The sequence below is a fragment of the Zootoca vivipara genome, chromosome 5 (genome assembly GCF_965207765.1).
Source record: "Zootoca vivipara chromosome 5, rZooViv2.hap1.1, whole genome shotgun sequence".
Classification (NCBI taxonomy): Eukaryota; Metazoa; Chordata; class Lepidosauria; order Squamata; family Lacertidae; genus Zootoca; species Zootoca vivipara.
In genome coordinates this window covers 48,319,228-48,343,885 of record NC_142588.1, presented here as the reverse complement: position 1 = coordinate 48,343,885, position 24,658 = coordinate 48,319,228, and the positions used below count along the sequence as shown (strand labels likewise).

Here is a 24,658-nt window from a genome sequence, read left to right as displayed (position 1 = left end):
GGATGTGGAGCATTCAGGGAACACCAGGCCTCAAATCTGGAAACATCTTGATTTTTTAGGACTGTACTTTAAGTGAAAAAAAAACGCAGGCGGGGGATGGGAGGGAGACAGAAAGTGAAAAGCTGCAAGGGAAATAATACAAAGCTAGTACAATTGGCATATAGACAGTGAAGGGGGGGGGAAAGTTTATGAGATTAAGAGTGGGAAAGACAAAGCCGTTATGTACCCGAGGGATGCAATTTTAGTGGGAATGGAAGATTTGAGTGGTAAAGGAGGAGCACTCGCCTCTGGGTTCTCTCTGTTTCAGCCGTTTGGCTGTTGGCATCTCAATTTGAATTGCTGGGTGAGTAGCATTTGTGTTTAAGTGTGTGTGTGTGTGTGTGTGTGTGTGTGTGTGTGAGAGAGAGAGAGAGAGAGAGAGAGAGAGAGCATCTTGACCATTGAACTAGTTGTGTGACTTGTTTTTATTCGTGTCTGTGGAAGCATTTTTTAAAAGGAAGATAGAACAGTCAATTCAAGCTGTGACCTTTGTTCAATACTTTTAAAAAAATACAGTGAGAGTCAGTTTAGGGGAGGGGGGTAGAATGACTTGTCACTGACAGTTCTTAACATACTGTAATAGTTACAAAACAACACAAAGCATGCATGTCCTTTTCATCACATGCAAAGGCATGGAACAATTAAAAAATAATTGTTGGAGGGGATTTTTCTTTTGCCTTTTCTTCTTCTTGGAGAGAAGTTCTCTTTTTCGTTGTGGAGTGTTGTCATAGGGAAAAGGCCATTTCATAATATACAGCTGGTTGTATTTATTGAGCTAAAGCTGTTGAGTGGAACTTGCCAACAAAAGCAAGTGTGTATGTGTGCATGTATTTTTTTGTATATGTACTGTGATAGGTGTATGTAGCATAACAAAACATTCCCTTTTCATTTTTTTGTTATGTTTGCTTCAGAATTTTATTTAATTGTACAGGTATTTCATCTCTTAGTTATTTTCTGCTTTATAAGCCAAGCCTTATTTCTGCTTGACAGACATAAGTATTTACGTTAGTAAAGTAAGTTCTGCTGATTTTAAGTGCCTGATTTCCACAGTTTGTTTGTTTTAAAAGGATAATGTAGTATTTAATTTTTCTACAGTCTTAACCTTACATATTATTTGTTTAAATGTGCCACCCACCTTCACCTGAGGTGTTAATTTGAGTAGATTTGTTAAACATGTACTGTTTCGAATGGTTCTGGTTCCATGGTTCCATGGTTCCATGGGGAAATAAATTGGAATAAATAAATTGGGATAAATAAATTAGGAACATAGAAGAGACAACATTGCAACATTTGCATTGCAAAGATATCCAAAAGATGTTAATTGAAAAGATACATATACTTCAGTGCTTGTGACAAGAAAAATGCATTCGGAGGTTTTTCAGGACGCATCTAAGGGGATGCAGAACATACCTTGCTTGCTATGCTGTAATTACCAAGCTCTGTCTCATTGAGGTTTAGGCCTCATTATGGATAGCCTTCCCTATCTAACGTTTTCAAAAAATGGGTGAAATGCTATTATGTATCATTTTTAGCTTTCAGTTTTCAGTGATCCTCTCGTGTGTGTGTGTGTGTGTGTGTGTGTGTGTGTCTTTTAAAATATTTTGTGAACTGTAAGATTCTCGAAGACGAAAGTTTGAGTTAACGTCTCTCTATGTCTTTGTAGTTGTGGATATTAAACTGTTACATAACACACATAAGTTAATCAAAATGATCTATTATAGACTATGTAATAATGAAATGCATATTTATACATGATCTTGGAGAATTTATAATATTGAATTTTAAATTTTTTTTAATGCTGTCTTACTGTTGCGATAAATACTACATACAGTTTTGTCTCATTTCACTTTCCCCTTTATCCAAACCATCTCTTCATCCTCAAATACATGTAGACTTTGGTTCTGAATAACTTTTCTATTGTATATAAATATCACGGTTTCCCCCTTCCTCCAATGGCCCGTGTGTGTGTGTGTGTGTGTTGTTTTGTTTTGTCTGCACATAATAGAGACCTGCATAAACAAGTGCAGGAATTGGCACACCACAGGTTTTTCCCCCTGTGTTCTGGATATCAAAAACTAAAGCATTTAGATAATTTTTGCATTAATAGTGATTCATATGAAAGAGGAAGCCAATCTTTCCTTTAAATACATTTGGAACAAAACAGCATGACCTTATTCTATCTTTACAATATTCCTGAATTCCAAAGCACAGTTATATGCTGTGTGTGTGTGTGTGTGTGTGTGTGTGTGTTGTTACTTGTTTTGCGATTGGTTTCATTGGTTTCTCTGATTTAGAAGAGGTTGATGCATGTTCTTCCGAGCATCACTTTGGATAAAAATCATGTCACCGGGCTCTTTATTTTTATCCGTATTATATCTCAGTGTATAACAACCTAAAACAAACTGTTTATGAAGATGGGTGTAAATATAAAGTAGAATGAAATTAGTGCTTGTTTCAAAGTTTCCATCAAAAACTTGGCAGGTGGGGAGGGGGCAGATTATGATGGCCGCCCATTTCCCCATCACAACTTCTTGTATTAACACACATACCTGTGGGTTTCAATCTTTCATCCTTTTATAATGCTGGTCAAACCAACCTGGAAATTATGTAGGCCGCAATTTTTAAATGGCTAGTTATTTAACAGGCTGCTAAATTGTTTCAAGTAATAAAAAAAACCCAAGCATTATTGTCACTTCATAAAGAAATTAGCATGAATCAGGAGAAAACTATGTTTAATGTATTAACTTGTAGGTTCCCCCCCCCAGAACATTTAAAAGCTAACACTGACTGACATGATACTGATTGTTCCCCAAATCTTCCTGCCGGAGTATTTAGATCTCACCCCTAAATAAAATAAAATAAAATAAAACCTCCCTGTAAAAAAAAAAATATTTCATGTATATTATCACATTTATTACCTGTACATTCTGGGCTATGTCACTTGCTATTATGAAACACGGTTGGTTTTCTGTCCATCAAAAGTAGCATTAAAATAACAGCAATCTTTTTTTTTAATGCATTTGTTTGAATCTTATTGTTTGAGGTGCTATGTATAGTTTTCTTTCTCCTAAGCAAGTGGTAAAATCCTAATGATTTCAGTTACAGACCGATCCTAGCCATGTTTACTTGGAAGCAAGTCGCCCTGAGTTTTTCGGAACTTGTTTCCTGGTAGGTATTCTTAGGATTGTATCCTTAATGTGTCTTTGTTATTAAATTATGTGGGTATGTCTTGCATTCTTTCTATAGGAAAGAGTGTATAAAGTGTCATGTGGAAGTGAGACAGGGGGCATGGGATATCAGTGAGCATTGCCCCCACTTTGTTTAAATTAGTTGTCCCATATTTTAGAGCAAGAAGAAGCCAGCATTGTTTTATTTAAACAATTTACCTAATTAGGGGGAAGCTGACTGGAAGGTAGGCCCTTATTGATGGGAGCAGTCCTCTAACCAGGAAATAGCTGCTAAAATAAAAACAGAAGGGAAGTACAGTAGAAATAAGCTGTGCCTACGCCACTCCTTGAAGAGGTGTGTGTGTGTGTGTGTGTGGTTTGCTTTTTGTCAGACTCAAGCTAGGGCAGTATTGTCCCAGCACATGGTTGTCAGCGCTTCTGTTGTCATTTGTGTGAAGGAAGAAAATGAGCCCTTTTTTTAGTGTAGGGAGCCATGGTTATCAATGGAGGCCTTGTCTTCAGTTACAATAGGGAGCGAGCACAGGGCAAGACCTTAGGTAGAAATGAGCTACATTAAACTTTGAAAGGGTTCAGATCACTGTATCAACAATAATAGGCTAAGGAGGAGTAGATTTCTGAAGAAAATGCTTAGTCAGGTGTGAAAGCATTCTTTATTTAAATAAAGTGCATGTTGCGTAGATAAACAGAATGGTCTCATTCCTCAAAGAACATGTCCAGCACTTGGAAAGGGGAAAGATGAAGAGTTTGTTTGTATTCATTGTCTTTTAAATGTGTCAGATTTCTCTAAAATGTGACTTTTTCCTTATTATTCTGTTGTATTTTTTTATATAGGTAATTTATATTTTGTTCGAATTAATAATGCACATTAAAGACACACATTTCTGTTGTAAATATGGCATTGGGAACCAATTATGACTGCAAGGACCAACCAGGTTATAGCAGACAGGTTGGTAAAAATAAAATTTAGCAATAGGTATTCCTCCTGTGAAATTAGGTACTTATGGTGTCCCAAAACAAGAAAGAAATCCATATTCAGTGTGACTGATGTTGTAGAATAATAAACTGGCTACAGGCATATTGCTTATTCTAGATTTGTAAAGTCCAGAAACTTCTAAAGAAAGCTTTAAAACATTCATTGGTTAATGAAGATAAATGAGATTAAATTTATGCTTTTCAGTTTTCAGAATACAAGTTAGTGGATCTTTCTAGTCGTAAGCGTGTTACCTCATAATAATATTTTACCGACTGCCATAAGTATGGTGCAGAGTTTTAATAAGAGCATCTGGAAAGAGTATAGAATACCAGTTGTTAAATGTAAATGTGTTGTGAATGGCACAATTTGCTGGTGCACAGATCTGTCCCTGGAAGGGTTTAGTAATCCAAGATGACTGTGCTTTAATGCAATCTCTCAAAGATTAACAGAAAAGGCCTACAAAACGACTTCTCTCTTGTTTTAGTGTATTAGACTTTTAAAGGCAGTTTTAAGTTACAAGTCCAGTTTTTATTGTGTAGAAAAATAAAGCACTAAGGGAATATTGATGGGGAGGGAAGGCAGGGAGAGCAGGGAGAGCTATAGTTCCATTTGTTTTCAATATGTGGTGATGATTCATAGGTTTAGAGGTGAGTTGCGAGATTCCATTTCTCTTAGAATATGAATCCTAGAGGAAGAATTAGAGCCATATAGGTCTGGGGCAAAGTGCCTATTCAATATTAAATTTACCACCGTCCAAAATGTGAACAGTGTAGACAGGAGGATGCTAACAGAACATGCTGTGCAAGCTAACAGAAGTTTATGCTTTAAGTGTGCTTGGAAGGTGAGTGGTTCTTTCCCAGGGTTGTGACCTTCATGAACTATGGCATGGATCTGATTTGTTCCTATTGAAAGCTTTCTGTACCCTTGAGCATTTGGCATATAAGAAGGTAGTACATTGGGTCGTGTATGTAATTATTGCTGTTGTGTGCAATTACCTTTAATTTTACTAGCAGTATCCCTGCATGTGTAATGCCCTGGTTTTTCTCCACCTCATGCACTGAGGGAAATGTATAGGAATTTACTCACAACACAGCTGTTGTCAAATACAGTTCAGCTTACATTCCTAATGGGAAACTCAGCTCTATGGTTTATGTTATCTTTGTTTATACATGTGCTAAACCATCCCTAATTCCCGTTTGGTAACTTCATTGTTGATTCCATGAATGCAATTTAATTTGCTTTGCTTCAGGCATAGGCAATCAAGGGGGGGAAACAAACTTTTCCTGTTGTTTGTATTTTGATTTGACTTTTCAGTCCAGAACATTAATTAGCAAGTTTAAAACAAAGGGAGTGCCTTACTTCCTTATTCTCTCATTTTATATTTACGTTTGCATCTATTCTAAATTCCATCTACTAGGATAACTAACTTAAAAAATAAGAACTGCTGTGACAGCCATTAATGGCATAAAAAAGAGATGCTGTTTCTAAAGAACTTCAATTTTCTCAGAATAGCTATTAGCTTTTATTATAAAATAAGCATGAACAAAGTAAGAGGAAAATATACTCCAGGGGACAATCATATATCTGGAAGACGGGATGGGCTAAGATGATCTAATAGTGCTTTTTATCTAATTTCTGTGACTTACCTTTTATAGCCATTGGATAGTGCTAGAGACTGCTCTTTTTAGTCAGGCAAACCCCCTGTATACTTCAAAGAGAGAAGCAAATGCAGGATTAATCTTCTCATCACTCACATTGCTAATAGTCTCCCCCTGTGCCTCTACTTCCCCCCCCCCGAAAGCTTATTTAATATAATTCCATAATCCTACTTTTAAAGCCAACCTTGTTTGTTACACAACCAGAAGTGCTTCCAGAATTGTTTGTACCTTCCTCTTGCAAATTTTTGGATATCTTTAAACCGAGCATAGCTTTCCTCTCCCAATGCTTCCTTCTTCAGTGATTGTCTTCACCTTACTCTTCTATCTGCGACAAAACTAAATTGCGACCGGCAAACAAAGGGAGAGCTTCATTTCTATAGAGATATGCATATATAGATGGATTGACATAGATTAGTTTTAACCATGTGTGGTTAGCACTATATATCAGCACACTTACTGGTGGTGTGTTTCCCTCTTAACTGTGGAAACAGCCCCAGACCCTAGTTTTGAACAAAGTGTTGGTAGGAGAAACTGGAGTGGAAGAGATTGCAGACTCACAACTCCCAGTCTTCTGTTGTGTGACCTGCTTTTTTTAAACTGCTGCTTTTAACTGCTGTTGGGTTTGTTTTTGTGTTAGTGCATTTCGTTTTGAGGTTGCTTTTTAAATCTTATTTTGTACTGTGTCAGTTTTGTGTAAACTGCCTTCTGTACAAATTTGCAAATTCAACAACAACCACCACCATGCCGTTGTTCTGCTTCACTTCTGCTTTGAAACCAACAGCGTGCTGAACGCTTATTCAGAGATCTGATCACTGGTATCAGACCTGGTGGACAAAGCAGGAAAGGAAGGCTTGACAGTACGTGAAGGGCAAATGAGTGTTTGATGTGACAAGGGAGTAACCTACAGAACCTTCAGGAATAAACTCCCCTAATAACCAGGTGAGGCTGTTCCAGGCATTGAACGTGGCATGGCAGGGCTCATAATAGCAGGAGTGAAATAGGAAAACAAAGGCTTCCCTCCTTCACAAAGCAGTTATTACAAGTCTGATGATAACTCAGAAGACCTGCTATGAAGGTGCCTCAGACTCAAATTCTAGCATAAATTTATTTCTTGATGTGGTGAAGAAAAGTCAGCACCGCCCATGCTAAACATTTAAAGGAACAGTGAGGACTGGAGCTAAGTGCTCACTCATAAGAACATTAGCTTCTGAGCAACTATTTGAAGAAAAGAGATTTTCCCAGGTAAAGAGTTACATTCCACAAACTCTTTCTTTCTTTAGGAATTGTACATTCTCTTCTCATGGCCGGCAGGGACAGGCAGTATTGCAGACGTGACCTCCCACCACTGGTGTTGCTGCCACTTAGAGGAGCGAGGTGGGGATGCTCTGGTGGGAGGGTTCCACTGGTGCTCTGTCACCATCCCAAACTCACTGCTGCCATGCCCTGCTCCTGGCCTGGCCTGGTAAGTTCAGTGACACCAGTTCCAGGAAGCCAGGTCCACAGGCTGCCCTCCCCACCAGCTGCTCTCCATGTCATATATAACATTTCATGAACTTTGGAACACCAGAAGCTGGCATCATAATTTTACTTCTGTATCCGAGCAGTTCTAATGCCGAAGCAGGCATGTAAGACCATGGATGCTGTTAAGGCAGCACATGTTATTAATGAAATGCATCAACCATTCCCAAAGTTTTCATAGGTTTGTCACATCTGGTTTAGTATGTAGTGGTCCAAACCATACACACAAAGGGAAAATATGTTCCATGTCCTATATTTTAGCTGCTCATACCAGATTAGCCTATATGCCATGGTTTCTCATGGAAGCCATGGAGGTGTGATCTGTGAACTGGACTCTGCTGTACAGTACATGGAATCTGAGAATTCTACATAGGATCCATGTGATACATTTGACTGATGGTTCATTGAAGAGTTTAAAAGCTACATGACTGAGTACACTCTGACATACTTACACTGTAAAAACTGCAAGTATGCAACTTGTCTGAAAACAGAGGGAAAGGAAGAGTGGAGGCAAAATATATATTTATATGTGCAGCAACAAAGCTTGTTGAAGAGAAAGAATAAACCCCAAAGGATTTTCTTCTTCTCTAGTGTGACTTTCCTCTAACATTTTGCTCTGTGCATTCCTTTTAATTAGGCCACAGTTTACAGTTTGCAGATATAAAAATACAAGATGCATTCATGGAAGGATGAAGCATACTAAAATGCTGGACTGCACCACCCATTTATAACAATTTAGAAAAATTCCACACAAAACAAGGTGGGCGAACCACCACACCTTGTAGTCTATTAGAAACCCTTCTACACTTACCTACCCATTTGCATCGTTCAAATACCACTTTTTAGTCATTCATTTGTGCTCCTGAAATAGCTTGCAAAATAAAAGCTGTAAAATAACGAAATTCTTCTAAAAATGAGTTAGCATAAAACAACAAATAAGAACCATAGGCAGTAAATGCATGGTCCTTGTTGAATTATTCTTCATAAAATAGTGAGTTAAGTTGTATTTATTCCCATTGTACAGGTGGGAAAATCAGGCCAAGAAAGCATGACTTTCCCATGAATGCATACAGTGTATTCCTCTGAATGTTTGCTGAGAAGCAAGTCTCCCTGTGATCATTGGAACTCAGTCCCTACTAAGCGTGCCTAGGATTGCAGCCTTCCAGATAGATTCTTTGTTTTCAGTAGTCACTCCGGTAGCATTCAGCAGACCTCACTCACTCCATAGCTGTGCTGAAGTTTTAACTTAATTTTAACCAGTTCAAAGCTTCTGTTAATCTTATTGCAAACAAAAAAAAACCAAAAAACATGAATGATACAGTATTTTGAAAAGTGCTTTGAAAAGGTCAACGAAACACATACGTATTGCTTTTTAATGAACACATTCTAGGTTTCATGGTCTCCATTGAAAATATCCACCCCCTTTTGACAATGGATGCTGCTAATCTAGTCCGAGGATAATAGCAAAGACTGACAGGTCCTGGACTGAGGTGGCGCTCGAGAGCACCACTGCACTGTCCCTTGGTCTTTTAATGTAATTCCTTTTACTTGATGTTAATGCAAATTGTTCCTTACTTAAAGTAATAAAAGAAAATGAAGACACATTTGAAAATGAAAGTTGACTCTAATCCATTTGTCATCTAATACTAGCCTCTTTATCTTTGCTGCTACCTAATCTGGTTAAATGTCCCTGTTGTAGGATTTTATTGTAAATCCTCTATAGGGAATAAGTCTCAGTCTCTCTCTCTCTCTCTCACTGTGTGTGTGTGTGTGAGAGAGAGAGAGAGAGAGAGAGAGAGAGAGAATATTGGATTACTCACAGTGAAATGGTTCTTAGCTTTGCTTGTTTCATTTTAATTTTTCCTTGGTGATCTTGTGAAGGTAATTTACAATTCAGATTGTATTATACAAACTGTAGCAGTTTTTTTTAAAAAAACACATTGTTGCATTCTGTTTGCGTTATTTTTAAAAATAAATAATAGCTTTACATTGTCTTGGAATCATAACAGAAAAAAATGTGCCCTAATGTCTTTAAGCATCTGTTTATAACCATGCCATTTTTCTCCCTAAAACTTAGTGTACTTACATTCATTGTTAAGAAGATGCTTATTAGTGTACTTCAAACTGAACATTGTTGCACAGTTTCATACATAGCTATTCAAAAGTAAGCTCCACTGAATTCAAAGGATCTTGCCCTCAAGAAAATGTGTATAGGATTGCAGTCTCAATCTCTTTTACTGAAGAGCAGTGACCAGTTGTTTTTTCTATTTAATGGTTTGAGTACTGCAAAACGATTTGTCCCGTTCTCCGGTTCATATGGAAAGAGTTTAAACAAAGCAAAACAGAAGTTGGTCCTTCTGATGAAAGAAGAGGATGTAAATAGTTTCTCCGTAAGGAAATAATAGAACTGCCTGTTCTCAAAAGGCATGAAGGGAAAATTGGGGGTGAAATTTGAATTGCCAGGCCTCCATGTTTCCTTCTTGTAAAGATTTGCCCTTTATTTTAGAACATACAAGATCCAATGGGAATGGCAACTTATTACAGGGTGCAGCAGATGCACAATTGGCTCTGGCTTGTGCATGCCCGCTAATATAACATTTGAACTGCCGACACATGGGTCTCACTTTTGGCTAGATCTGTGTGTCCTGGAATGAACTCTGCAGCATGCACACATCTGACTGGGTGAGAGCTGTGTCTCAGCAGTTTGAATGTTGCATTATTAGCAGGTATTTCACATATTGGTGAAAGTGATCCTTTTAACTCCTATACCCGATAACAATCAACAATCAATTGCTCCCTTAGGCGTCCTCATTTCAGGATGCTAAAGCCCCTTACAAGACCACAATGCATCCTGCCTTTGTCTATGCACAGTAAAACAAACAAGCACAATATACTATTATCTGTTCCATAAGGGCAGTTTCTCTCCCCCATTGGTGGGTGGCCTGTCTGTAGGTCCTGAAAACCATACAGATGGGTTACAAGGTCACCAGGAATGGGTGTTGGGACAATAATGGATGTTGGGATTAAAGAAGTTTCATTTTACAGGTCAGGCTTTTGCAAACTAAAGGGTGGTCCTTAATAACAATGAGCTTATCTCGACCGACATCTTTAGCAAACAGTTTGAGAACCAGATCATTAGGAAAAGCAGGAACTAATAAGCTTGTGTGAAAATGGGGGGGGGGGGTTTGGGGACTGGGACTGAGGCTATTTTGATGACACTCTTACTGTGTACAAATGTCTTACGCCTAGTTTTATAGCTGTGTGTGTTTCTAAACTGCTTTCTTAATGTTTGCGCTATGTAGCTTTCATAACAGAATTTTCCTCACACTCTCCATTTTCTCTCTTCACAGTCTAACAAAGTCCCCGTTGTGCAGCACCCACATCATGTACATCCTCTCACGCCGCTTATTACGTACAGCAATGAGCACTTCACACCAGGGAATCCTCCTCCACACTTACAAGGCGACGTAGATCCGAAAACAGGTAGGGTGAACAGTGTTTTATGAGGAGCTAGGCTTTGGGGGAGGAAGCTTCCTGAAATATCATAGAGTTAGATCATTTTGGGGGTGGGGGACACACAAAATATTCACTTAAGAGTAAGTATATTAAAGCTAACAGTCTGCAGAATACAAAAAAAATAAATAATAAAAAATGAACATATTGACTGTGTAATTGATCTCAGGATGCTGCCTCCTGTCATTTAGGCCCTCAATCGCCATTTTAGTAATTATATAGAAATAACAACAGTGTGTTCAATTTCTAACATCTATGCATGTGATGGAAATCTAGAAACTGAAATGACAAGTTGTCCCCATTGTTAAATTCTAATAGACAGTGCAGTGCAGGAGTCTGTAATGCTATACAGGCATTCACTGTTCCAAATAACTGAGGTGCTATTTTGACTAAAGTAATTGACTATCATCAATTACTTTAGATGTATGATAAAGAACATTTCCTAGAAAGAGGATAAAAGGAGATTGCCCTGCTTTTTGAATACTTTATTTGATCTTCTTAATTTCAGAGTCATTTCCTACTACTTTTTATATTATAGCATTTAAAGGTTCTATAATACTTTTTTAGCTCTTTTCCTGGATAAAATAAGTTTTTTACCTTAGCTTTTAATAATTCTATTTTTTAAAATGAAATCTAAATCCTATGTGTTGTTATAACACCATGTTCTTGAGACCATTCTGTTGACTTCATCAAGATTCTTACAGAGTTATGTATGTGGCTTGCTGATTTTAGCCAATGAAAAAATGCATAATCGTGTTAAGTGATCTTTTTGGCTGCCAATGTCACGGGAGCAAATGCTCTCTTGTAATTTTTAATCCCACTGCTACATTCTGGAAAATTTTACTCCAGTCCAAAGTGATTATTGTGGACACATGACACTCTCTAACCCTTGCTTAGATTTATTAGTGTTAAAGACTAGATTTTACTTATTTTGTAGTTAGCCTGTTGCCCTAGAGGATGTGATAGTGTTTGTTCTTTAGACTGCATAGAATCCTCAGAGGGCATTTTTTTTCACTTAGTCCAAATCCTTGCAAGTTAATTAAAAAGTAAATTTGAAACCATGAATACGTGTTAGAGCTTGTCAAAGAATTTCTGTAGTTGTGATTAACATATTTAGATAATGCATCCAAACTCAGCCTATGAATGAATGAATGAATGAATGAATGTTTCTTTTATTCCCATATGCCACAATTGGGCTTCCTTTGGATTGTGTTTAATGCTAATATTGCATAGGTTTAAAAGGATCTTCATCCAGCCATCTCTGCATTGCAAGTGCATGGCAGCATAGTCTGACACCCATTTAAATAATGGTAGTACAGGGAATGGTTTCTAAATGGTTATCGTAAAACATATGATTAACGTCCATAGACTGTTTACTTTTCTTCTGCGAACATTCTTTCAAGTGTGCAAACAGCTCACTGTATGGTTAAAGCCCAGTTAATCTGTTTGGATTTTGTAATGGAGAGAAAGCTGTGTCTGCCCGAAAATGTCACACAGGAAGATTTAATTTAGAGATTAAAAGCTCCCTGAGTGTCTTTTTAAAAAATCGTTTTTTAGCTGTGAATACAGTCCCTCTTCATTTTAATGCTTCTGTTCTTAATTCTTAATTTTTGCTGTATTTTGAAGAGCTGGGTTCTCTTGAGGTACCCAACCATGTAACTTTTACTCACTTGAGAAAGTTTGAGCACGCAAGCACTGCAAATTATGATCTATTTATTCCTGGGCAGCCTTGCAGAACTCTTGGGATAGTTCCAAACAAAGTGTTTCAAGGATCTCATCCTTTACACTCATTTTATCTGAAAACATAGGCTGCTCTTTTCTAAGGAGCAGTAGATGTTTATGCAGGATTTGCTGAAGCTCCCTCTTGAGTTTGTTTATGGCTGGGAGGCATTTGAAACTGGTTCTTCTGCATCCAAAACAAAACAATCCAAACCACTCATGCTTTGGTCAGTTATTACATATAGTTATATATTGCAACCAAGTGCTGGTTTTCTTAAAAAAATGTTTAGGGCTACTCTCATTTTTCCTACTCATATTGAAATACTGCCCCTCAATGAAGCCAAACTTAGATTCACAAAATGTTTTGGGGTATGTGTCCCCCCCAGAAAAAAGCATTGATTACAACCATCCCTCGGGTGGAGACACAGTGCTCCCGATATCTAACCTTGGCTGAGAGGGCTTAAGAATCACTCACTTCCTAGCTTCTCTCTCACAGTTCAATTCCCTACTTCCTTTGGCTTTACCCATGGTTAAGGATTAGTGTGCCCTGATTCTAACCAGGGCTAATACTAACTAGGGTTACTTTCATGATAGGTTTAGTTTAGAACTGGCATCCCCAAACTCTGCCCTCCAGATGTTTGGGGACTACAGATCCCATCATCCTTAGCTAACAGGACCAGTGGTCAGGGATGATGGGAATTGTAGTCCCAAAACATCTGGAGGGCCAAGTTTGGGGGTGTCTGGTTTAGAACATAATCTTTAACTATGCTTATGGCCATCAAGGGAGGATTTTCATGCATAAGTGGACGGAGCATACAACCCTATGGCCCACCATTGATCACGTAAATGAAATCAGAAGCACTGTGTATGCCCAAACTTTTGCAACTGAGGATGCCTTTTCTACCTAGAATAATGTGGATTAATGTAACCTTTCATACATATTTCTCTTGTACATTATGGTTACTTGTGCTTGGAAAATGTAGTAGTCTTTGTTAATCCAAGGATTTGTTTCTAGATTTAGTATTTTGGAGTCTTTTCTTAGTCATTAATGAAGTTAAATTTGCCATTCTATTCTCTAAATGTATTATGGAACTTTACTGTTTTGTACAGAAACAGAATGTGATCCATAGGAAAAGAGTAATTAAAATAGCTAAAGGCTAATAATGCACATCAGTTAAATGAATGACAACCCCCCTCCCAAACTCCTCAGATATAAGTTCATTGTTTTGTTTCATTTTCTCAGTACTCCATCTCCGCCCCCCAAACTTTCCTTTACCATCAAGGTTTTAATGTTTCATGTGGAAACACTAATCCAAATCAAAATTAGAACAAATGTGGCTTATATAAACGCGTAACAGGAACCTTCTGGAAACAGAAAGGCACTGCAGCCATATAAAATGGTTTATTTTAGAAAGTACCTTTTTGAGTGACCTGAAGGTGTCTGCACAAAAGAGGCGACACACATGATGGTACAAAATGAAAGCAAGGTGGGAGCCTCCATCCTTTTAAGACTTTGGGAGAACAAAGTCCTGCACGGTCTTTGACTGTGGGGAAGAAAACAGATCAAATGTCCTACTTCTCTAGCTGAGTCTCATTTGCTTACTGTACTAAGTAGGACGCTCTGGGGATGATAGGTGAAGGCAGCAGGCCATGTCTTGAGAATAGGAAGTAGAGTTATGAAAGGCAGAAAGTGTGGTACTCATGGTATAGAAATTTGTATGACTTTCCTGCCTCCTTTTTCTTTTCTTTTTTTAATCCCCCTTTTCCCCCTGCCCTGACCCACTTTCATGATGCTTCCTTTTCCTCTTCCCTAGGAATTCCACGGCCTCCGCACCCTCCAGATATATCTCCTTATTATCCACTATCACCGGGCACTGTAGGGCAAATCCCCCATCCGCTAGGATGGTTAGTACCACAGTAAGGAGTTCCATTTTCTTCATTTTATTTTTTATTTTTCATTTTTGTACATATGTTGGGGGGGGAGGGGGGAGGATAATTGTGCTTATTTGCTTTGCCTGAAATGCATACGTTGAGTTAAGCATGCTTGCCAGCTGCCAATTTATGGCATGGGCAAATCAATAACTTTTGCTCAATAAAGATTAAATGAACGAAAGTGACGGGTCATTGCGTGTTAAAGAAGAACAGAGTATGAGGGCATCATTTCATGTGTCCTGACATCAGAGGATGACCCATGGATCATAAATGTCAAACATTTGTTCTGAAAGGGTGGGGTGAAAACGTTCTGGATAATATATTTTGTAGGATTGCTGTTACTAGTTTCAGAAACATCCCTTGCTGATATCCTGTTATTTTTATAGTGCACCACTATTGCACTTTGTGTAATTGCATTATATTTGCATTCCCCTTCAGTTCTTGTTTCCATGGTTTGGGATAGTATTTTTAAATGGGTTGGAACATGGCTTAAAAATTGGGAGGGAGCTAAGTGAATAATAGAATCATAGAATTGTGGAGTTGGAAGGGACCGTGAGGGTCATCTAGCCCCACCCCCTGCAATGCAGAAATCTTTTGTCCAACATGGGTCTCAAACCCATGATCCTGAGATTAAGAGTCTCAGGCTCTACCGACTGCAGGAGGGAGCTCATGGGGAGAACCTAATTTCAAAATGTGTAATAACAACAGGAGGGAAGAAGAGTTCTAATGTGTAGGCATTATTTTTTCAATGTCTAATGAATAGGTGCAGTAATGGTCTTACTAATCTGAAGATTAAAATTAAAAGAGGCAAAATTTTAAAACAATGCCTCAGACATTTTGACTACAGTCATACCTCCCTTTAAGTACGCTTCGGTTTGAGTACTTTCAGTTTAAGTACTCCGCGGACCCATCTGGAATGGATTAATCCACTTTCCATTACTTTCAATGGGAAAGTTCGCTTCAGGTTAAGTACGCTTCAGGTTAAGTACAGACTTCTGGAACCAATTGTGTACTTAAACTGAGGTACCACTGTACTTGTCTTCGTCAGGGTCAAGCAAATCTTGCACAATCCTGTTCCACTACACTAGTTGAAACAATTGATTGCAACATGCTCTAAATTGATAGTTGTAATAAGCCACTGTAATAAGATTGTGTGATTTACATGAGTCTGAATATGACAATTAGTCAAAATGCATTAGATGCAAAAAAAGGACATTGATGATTTTGGGTATTAACTTGAACCAGACTCTCTCTCTCTCTCTCTCTTACCCCCCCCCCCCGAATTGTGGTGTTGTCCCCTCCTTTCCATCTGCTTGGCTTTATTAATCTAATTTTAGCTTCAAATAATTTCCTTTATTACGTAACCCATTCTATGTAGCAGGTTCCCTATGTCCCTGCAACCTTTTGGTTTTGAAATGGGAGAAAGGTTGTTTGCACTGAAAAAATAGCAACCTAGTACTAATGCTATACTACCATACTGTAGTATATACAGCTCAAATATATTTGCAGAATTGGAACCTGTGGCCTTTTATGTGGCCACCTGGAAACAGTGGTTTCCTTTTACAGGTGGTACACTATTGGATTCATTTTCCTGGTCCTATGGGCCTATTTCTTATTTTTATAGACAGAATGTGTGATCCCTAGGGGGAAAACTTTGCAGTTTTAGAAAACACATCCTGATTATGCTACAGAAAGTTCACACTTCAAAGGAAGAAAATAATAGCTGGAAAATAGAATCGCTAGCCTCTTGTTCTCCCTGTGACAGTTATCCAAACAAACCAGTATACCTTTGGTTTCTATATTGTAGTAGGGCTTTTACAATGTCTTGTCGTTTGATGGGCTACCTACATATCTACTGTATGCAGGAGTAGATTTTACAGAATTCATAACAAATGTTTGGGTATTTCAAAGACATTTTAATGTACAGCTATATCCCCACCCCCACCCCGTTCTTTTCTTCAGAGAGATAACTTTTTTGTACCCCATGCAACTTTTTGAAGAGCCAAAGAGCATAAACATCAAATTCCTTTAAAAGATAGGACTATCCACCTGGTATTTTTTATTATTATTTTAACCATTTATGGGCTCTACTCTGTATTAAGATGGGCTGTGAATATATTTAGCAGAGTAACCTTTCAAGAAAAACTCACACCCCAAATAACAACTTACCCATTCAGTGGATACATTTGAAAGACAGATGAAAAGGACCAGCCAACACAGACAAACCTCAATCAGAAAAAGTTGTGTAGCTTTCATGAGGATGCTGTTTTGCATGTTGCTGTATTTTTTAATTATTGTAATGAGGTATGATTGTCTATTGGTTACCCACAATACTTCTTGGGGACTCTCCCCCGGTAACTCTTGTCAACACTTGTTAATCTGACAAAAGGCTACAAATTAAGCTCTGTTAATTTAATGTTTTCTCACCGAGATCTAAATACCGAAAGAGGCCCAAAGCGCAACTGAAGTCCTTTGATTCACTGTACTTTATTTTGGTATAAATTTACATTCATTATTGTTTTCCTTTGGATGTGTAGCCCTCAATTAGTGTGATGGCTCCATTAAAGCAAGCAAGACTTCGCCTTTAATTATTACAACAAAACACCTAGTTTCAGCTTGGGGAGAGGGTCTCTATTGACATAAGCAGAGGTTATAAAATTTAATTAGCCATTCGTATCAGATTTATGGCATTCAAATTGTTCTGTGTTTCTTTCCTTTGATCCGTGCTGTACAATCCCCAAGATTTTTGTTCTGATCAAATGAGAATAAAGCTTACTGTGCAGAGAGAGAGAGAGAAATTTAAAATGCCAAAAATACATATCCCTGGTTTTTAACTCATTCTTTCCCCCCTCCCCCCATCTTTCTAGGCAAGGTCAACCAGTCTATCCAATCACAACAGGGGGATTCCGACATCCCTACCCAACCGCTCTGACTGTCAATGCTTCCATGTCAAGGTGAGTTCAAAGTACTCAGGTCCAGAATTAGGGGCATCTGCTACTTCTATTTATCACTCTCTGTAGGGCAGTGAAGCTTTGCTAAAAAAAAAATGCCTTGATTTAGTTATGCAATGATATTTGTTTTAGTTTGGGGCGGGTGGGGGGAACCCTCACATCGTTCCCAGTGACAAAGCCTTGTCATATAAGTCTGTTCATGGAAGATCAGTGCTTTTGAACTGCATTTATTTTAATTCTTAACTAACTAGGGGGAGGCATCATTATAACCCTATGATATTGAGAAGCCTGGAGATTATGCTGTTTCAAGTTTGGCTTTCTCCATGGCTCTCAGTTTAAGCAGGGTTTTCTATGAAGAACAGGGTCTGTCTGCTTTTATTATGCAAGCAGACTTAGAAGGAGGGGTGTTGCATTTTCTTATCATTCCCAAGCTCAAATTATTTTTAGTTGACATAAAAAGACCCACCTGATCCTCTTAGAAGTATATATATTCTCTCTCTCTGCCCCAACCTCCAATTAATTCCAGCTAATTTTCCAAGGGCTGCTAGTTTTATTTACAAACTGCTTGGCAGCACTATGTTTAAGTAATCACTAATTGCTCCTAATGATAGTTTTATTCTCTGTTCATCTGATTTTCAGTCTAGTTAATTAAATCGGTGGAGGTTTAGACTTTCCTGATGGGCTGAAACAGCTAATCCATTTTGATGATGGTACATAATTAAATTAGCATGCATTACATAGCAAGGTTCCACATTTCCCCCTCAACTCCCCCCTCCTGGACCTTTCCAATCCCTGCAGTTAATACGTGAAGGTTAGATTACAGAGGAGGAAGGGTTTGAGGAAGCAAAGGGCATGGAGAAGCTGAGGGAAACTTCATAGCTAGCAGATAACTCTTCTCTTATAAAATTGCATCTGCACACACAAATATCATTAAAACCCAGATTCCCTAATGCTAACCTTTCTGCAAATATTGCACATTTGTGAAAAAGACTGACAAGCTGAGAAAGGGCAATAAAATGAGTCTGAGTTCATCTTAATTATTATTAAGGCTGTTCTATTTATCTGTTTAGTTTTTTGCAAGGGGCAGGAATGAGAGAGATCGAGAGAGAGATCAGTTCTATCCCTTAGATATGCCTTTATGAAAGGGATCTAGTTAAAAAGGGTATACAGCAAATTAAATACATTATTGTGGTAATGGGACGACAGAAGTACAAGTCTATTATACTTACAGCAGTTATAGGAATTGTATGCTCCTTGCCCTGTTCTAGCACATCCTTTGATATTCATTCTATTCAGCAGCAGGGCCAGGACTTCTCAGAATTAAGTGATGGGTCATTATACTTTAAACACCATGGAGAAGCCAAGATTGGCAATTAAACAGCACTTGCTGACACTCGCTTGTGCCACTCTGTGACCCCCTTTAGATTGAGATGTTGGAGCTCGGGGCCCTCAGCCTGCTAAATTGGTAGCAGGCACTTCTCCTGACGAGGGCTGGCTCTGAAATCTGCCGGCTTCAAAGGGAGCAAGATCATGTATAAACCATAATATGGGTGCACCGTGGCTCAAAAAAAGGAGGAAAAAAGGGGGGGGAGGCAGGAATAGATGAAATGTTACAAGTGCAAGGGGAAAATGAGGGAATAATGACAAATCTAATGCAACTCAAAGCAGAATTGTTGCACGAAAAAATGCATCCCACTGCTTGTGCATAAAATCAAGGCAGGCAGATGACATCCAGTTAACAGAAACATGTCAACAGTGAAGTAAAGTGAGAGTGAGTAAGAGAGAAGCCCCTGAGACAGCCAGGAACAAAAAATTAGTTGTCCTTAACAAGTTACGGCTCATCATTATATTCTGGCTTGGAGCCATAAAAGCAGACAGGGGTATATAATGAGCTGCTTAGAATTTTTTAGGGTGTTTATTGCAATTCATAGAATACTTGTCTGCGGAAAGGAATTTCTCAGTCAAAGAAGGGTGTGTGTCCTTTATATGTGATAGCACGCTATGCAAACAAACACACAGAAAAGGGGGGGTAGCGTTTAAAAAATAATCCACATGTGCGTGCACATGGCATGTGCGCGCACAGCGAAACTTGTTCTCTATGTTTAACGGACAAAATGCATTCAAATGTACAATGTGTGCTTTTATTTCATATGTGAAAATTTAAACCTTTAAGACCTACTGTATGATGAATAGTGTAATGAAGCATTTTTGCTGACATGCAGTTTCTTACATTGCTAAGTATGCTCTGTGTAATTGAACATGCACCACACTCATATGTTTATGCCTGTCCTTTTTTGACATGTGCCTTTTATAATCATGCCCCGTTGTATTGACTAGGTGGTTTGGTTTGATTTAATATTTAATTATATTTATTTAATAATATAAAAAGATGATAGATTCCCCCTCCCCCTTCACACAGACCCAGAATTAAACACTATAGTAGATTGATATATTGTCTCTTTCTCTCCCCACCCCCCCCCTCTATTGAACATATAACTTAGGCCACCACTTTTATGCCCTGCTACACCCCAAAGGGTTAGCAAACTTTTCTTGCATTGCAGGCGTTTGGACTGGATAACCCTTGTGGTCTTTTTCAACTCTATAGCTCTGATATTCTATGACCGCTTATTTTACAGCTGAGCATAAAGTTTGAGTCTCCATAAGCACCTTTGTAGTTATAATCAGAAATCCCATGCAGTTGTTTTTAAAAAAACAAACAAACAAATTTGAGGGTAGTATTCTATTAAGTTTTATTCAGAGTACACCCATTGGAATCAATGAGCGTGATCAAGTTTGGTTATTGATCTTAATAGGTCTACTCTGAGTAAGACTTTGTTGACTACCACCCTGAGCTTTCGTATGGTGGAGTCTGTTTTCTCAGATGCCAGAAGTAGTATCTTTACTGCTTGATGTTTCTTTTTTAAGTTCCCTGCTCTTTCTTTGGCATACCCCTCAATTTTATTTATTTTTTAATGTATTTTTAATATTTTGTTGGAAGCTGCCCAGAGTGGCTGGAGAAACCCAGCCAGATGGGCGGGGTATAAATAATTTATTATTATTATTATTATTATTATTATTATTATTATTATTATTAACCTTCCCTCCAAACCTCCAGAAATTAAATTTTAGTTAAAGTAGAATAATAATGAGATTTCCATCCTGGTGTTCCATAGGCTGTTTATTGTGTTACAGTGGTGCCCCGCTAGATGAATTTTTCGCTTAACGAAAGGATTTTTCGAGCGGAGGTTTCCCATAGGAATGTGGTTTCCCATAGGAATGCATTGAAATTCAATTAATGCGTTCCTATGGGCAAAATAAAAAATAAATAAAATCAATGCATTCCTATGGGATTCGCTAGACAAATTTTTCGTTATAAGAATTGACCCATGGAACAAATTAAATTCGTCTAGCGAGGCACCACTGTATTTTATAGCAAGGTGTACGACTGTATACAGTAGCTTTGCCACAACCTTTCCCATGGTAAAGTGAAGAATATTACATACCTTTAAAATCTGCATTGGGGGGGGGGAAATGTGGTTCGAATATTATCTCTGTGATGCGGGAAGTTTCCCATTCTTTTCCCATGGGAAGAAACTCCTTCACACAAATTCTTCTCCATATGAAATTATGATATACTGTTGATGCTTCACTACATCAAAAAACAATGTACAAACTGGCGCTGAAAATGAAATTTTGACAAGTGAACACAGCCCCTTTTGTAGTGTAGTACACCTGGTTTCTCACCTTGTCTTCTCTTCTTCTATCACAAAACCAAACCAAAGTTAATACAGTATCTACTTTCCTTGTCCCTGCAACAATTCTTAGTTCCGCCTCCATAGTCATTTGCTATAATGATTTGCAAACTTATCCAGGAAATGAAAACACCTCTCTGCTCCTGTTTATAAGCACTTCTGGCTGTTAAATGGAACTTTCCCTCCCTGTCCTTTCTCTACATAGCCCCTAAATCTGCTCTAGAGGCTTGGGGGGGCAGAACATATTTAGGGGGCCTTTGGGAAGGTTACATTGTGAAACCCAAGCTTTCACACCTAAGAAATTGTTTCGGGGACAGAGGAACGGGTTGGACACTGACCATTCCCATCTTCCCTGTGCCCCCTTTATTATGTCACTCTGCTTTTCCCTTCTCATACAATGAAAACAATCAGCTAAGGGCTAGTAAACCAATTGTATGCATATCCCAATTTGGGTGAAAACTGTTTCCATAATTAGAATGCGATAACAGCCTACCAGTTTGAAGGCTAGGGTTGGTAATATTGAGGAGTAGGCAAGTCTCTTTTCTTTCCCATTCTCATTGCTTCACCCCCTTTGAACCCCTTCCCTTCTCATTTGATGCTACACCTGTCTCAAGTGCTGAGTCCAACATGAATAAGGGAAGGAAGTGAGTTGGTGATGAGTATATCCATGCCAGGAATGAAAGGCTTTGAAGTGTTTAAGGAATCCATGCTCTGGGGTGACACGACACTCTGCAGCCAGTGGAAGTCAGTGGGAGCCGTGTCTAGGGCAGGAGCAGGTTTTATACCTCCACCTGATACCTAGACACTCCACATACTGGTCACGAGACTGCAACCTTCGTACCTAGTGGAGGCCAATATGAAACAACCCTATCAATATCTGCAAAGCTTTATCCCCTCCCAGGAACAGCTTGCGGGGTGGGGTGGAGCCACTACACTAGCTTCCTGGCTGGTGGTTGAGTGTGTTGCTCCTGGGAGCAGCAGGAATGAGGTGGTGGGGAGGTTGGTGAGGGGCAACCAGCCAGGATCTTCAGATTGGCTCTGCTGCTGCATTTGCATCAAGCAGACCTCCCCCAGTGCCTTGCTCCTGCCCCTTCCAGTAAGCACTAGCGACCCACCTGTTGGGAAGGTAGCACAGGCGAGCTGCTTCTGGCACTAGCATATGCCATTGTTGTTGTTTATAGTTTGGTTATGCTAGATTAGAATATGGCAAAGAATGACAAAAAGATGAGAAGGACCTGTGCAATTTTGCAAGTGGGTTGAGGTGAAGGAAGGAGTCTACTTCTTCTCCCATTTCTCTTTGGTTCCACACACACACACATACACACCCCTTCTAGAGTAGGGTTTTAGGATTGAAGGGAAATAGCCTAGTCAACTTTAATGTTGCTGCTACTTATTCTGAGTACGCTTGAATACCTTATGCCATTCATTAATCAGTGTATTGTTTTGCCACTAGAAAGCATGTTTATTGATTCTTGTTTAGTGGAAGATGGCTATAGGTACATAGGTACAACACCAGTACATGATTCAATATTTATTTGACTGTACATTTGGATCTTACCATTCACATCTCCAATTTTCCTTTCAAATGTTTCCTGTTTTCCCTCTTTACGAACTCCCTGCTTTTAAATCTCAAGTCAATTTCAAATTTGATTCCCTGTGCCCATGGAGTTATAAGACAATGATTAAAAAACAACAAAACCCCCAATTTTCTTAGGCTCAATTTTAAGAGACTATAGCTAATAAGGTGAAGAATTGTGTGTAAATCGAGGTTCCACTAACACTTGATAACAACAACAACAACAACAACAACAACAACAACAACAACAGATTATTTATACCCCGCCCATCTGGCTGGGTTTAATATTCCAACCGAATATTAAAAACAATACAGCATCAAACATTAAAAACTTCCCTAAATAGGGCCGCCTTCAGTTGTCTTTTAAAGGTAAAATAGTTGCTTATTGCCTTGACATCTGCTGGGAGGGCGTTCCACAGAGCAGGCGCCACTACCGAGAAGGTCCTCTGCCTGGTTCTCTGTAATCTCACTTCTTGCAGCGAGAGAACTGCAAGAAGGCCCTCGGCGCTGGACCCCAGTGTCCGGGCTGGACGATGGGGGTGGAGACACTCCTTCAGGTATACAGGACTGAGGATGTTTATAGCAATGAAATAAAGAGCCATTTTGTAATCCTTAGCCTGATTTGAGGTTCAGATTAAAAGTTCAAATACACAGAGGCTGTTTCCCCATGATTTTATATGAGTAGGTCCTGCACTTTACAATGAAGAAGGAGTGGTCAAATTTCAATCTGTTTTTAACCATGAACTGAATTATTATTATTATTATTATTATTATTATTATTATTATTAAAAAGTTGTTGTTTCTGTACATGATCGTAGAAGAATTATGATGTTTAAAGTATCATTTATTGTTGCTGCCAGTTTTCATATATGCTTGTTTAGAGTTTGTTTGCTTTTTGTATGCTTTTTATTATATGCTTGTACACACCCCTCCCCATTCATTCATTTTTATTCTGACGATTTACACAGCTTTCTCTCCTCTAGGTTCCCTCCACACATGGTCCCTCCACATCATAGTTTACATACGACTGGGATCCCTCATCCGGCCATAGTCACCCCAACAGTCAAACAGGAATCTTCCCAGAATGATGTCGGCTCACTCCACAGCTCGTAAGTATTTTTTAAAAAATATTCAAATCTATTTTACAAACTTTTATTTAATGTTGCTTATTGTAGAAGGTGTGGAATATTGGAAGCTGCCTTATGACAAACAAATAAAGACCATTGGACCATGCAAGCTCAATATTACACATATTGGCAATAGTTTTCCAGGGTTTCTGACCCGGAAATATTGTGGATCAAGTGTACTACGTTCTACAAGCAAAGCATACACCTCTATCACTAAACATAGTGTATATCTATGGTTTTTGAACGAGTCAAGATAATGAACAAATGTGTGTATTTGAAGCACTCAGGAATTCCTAATCTTTTTATTTATGGGTTGCTAATAACAAAGTGTGGCACTGTGGGTTAAAGCACAGAGTCTAGAGCTTGCTGATCAGAAGGTCGGCGGTTCGAATCCCTGCAACAGGGTGAGCGCCTGTTGTTCGGTCCCAGCTCCTGCCAACCTAGCAGTTCGAAAGCACATCAAAGTGCAAGTAGATAAATAGGGACCGCTCTGACAGGAAGGTAAACGGCGTTTCCGTGCGCTGCTCTGGTTCGCCAGAAGCAGCTTTGTCATGCTGGCCACATGACCCGGAAGCTGTCTGCGGACAAACGCTGGCTCCCTTGGCCTATAGAGCGAGATGAGCGCCGCAACCCCAGAGTCGGACACGACTGGACCTGATGGTCAGGGGCCCCTTTACCTTTACCTTTAATAACAAAGTACTGTACCTGGAAA

General features: G+C 38.8%; 1 protein-coding gene across 25 annotated transcripts in view; it reads left to right on the top strand.

The window, feature by feature from the left end:
- TCF7L2 (transcription factor 7 like 2) overlaps positions 1-24,658 on the top strand; it is a 204,539-nt gene that overhangs the window by 158,422 nt on the left and 21,459 nt on the right. For 8 of the 25 annotated variants that reach the window (XM_088670577.1, XM_088670578.1, XM_088670572.1 and 5 more), the window contains exons 5-9: positions 3,139-3,207; positions 10,727-10,859; positions 14,423-14,525; positions 17,408-17,494; positions 23,788-23,928. In XM_088670577.1, the coding sequence (XP_088526703.1) occupies positions 3,139-3,207; positions 10,727-10,859; positions 14,423-14,525; positions 17,408-17,494; positions 23,788-23,928 (533 nt within the window). The remainder of the gene's footprint in view (positions 1-3,138; positions 3,208-10,726; positions 10,860-14,422; positions 14,526-17,407; positions 17,495-23,787; positions 23,929-24,658) is intronic. The other 17 variants (XM_088670583.1, XM_060274743.2, XM_060274744.2 and 14 more) reach the window with 3 other exon arrangements.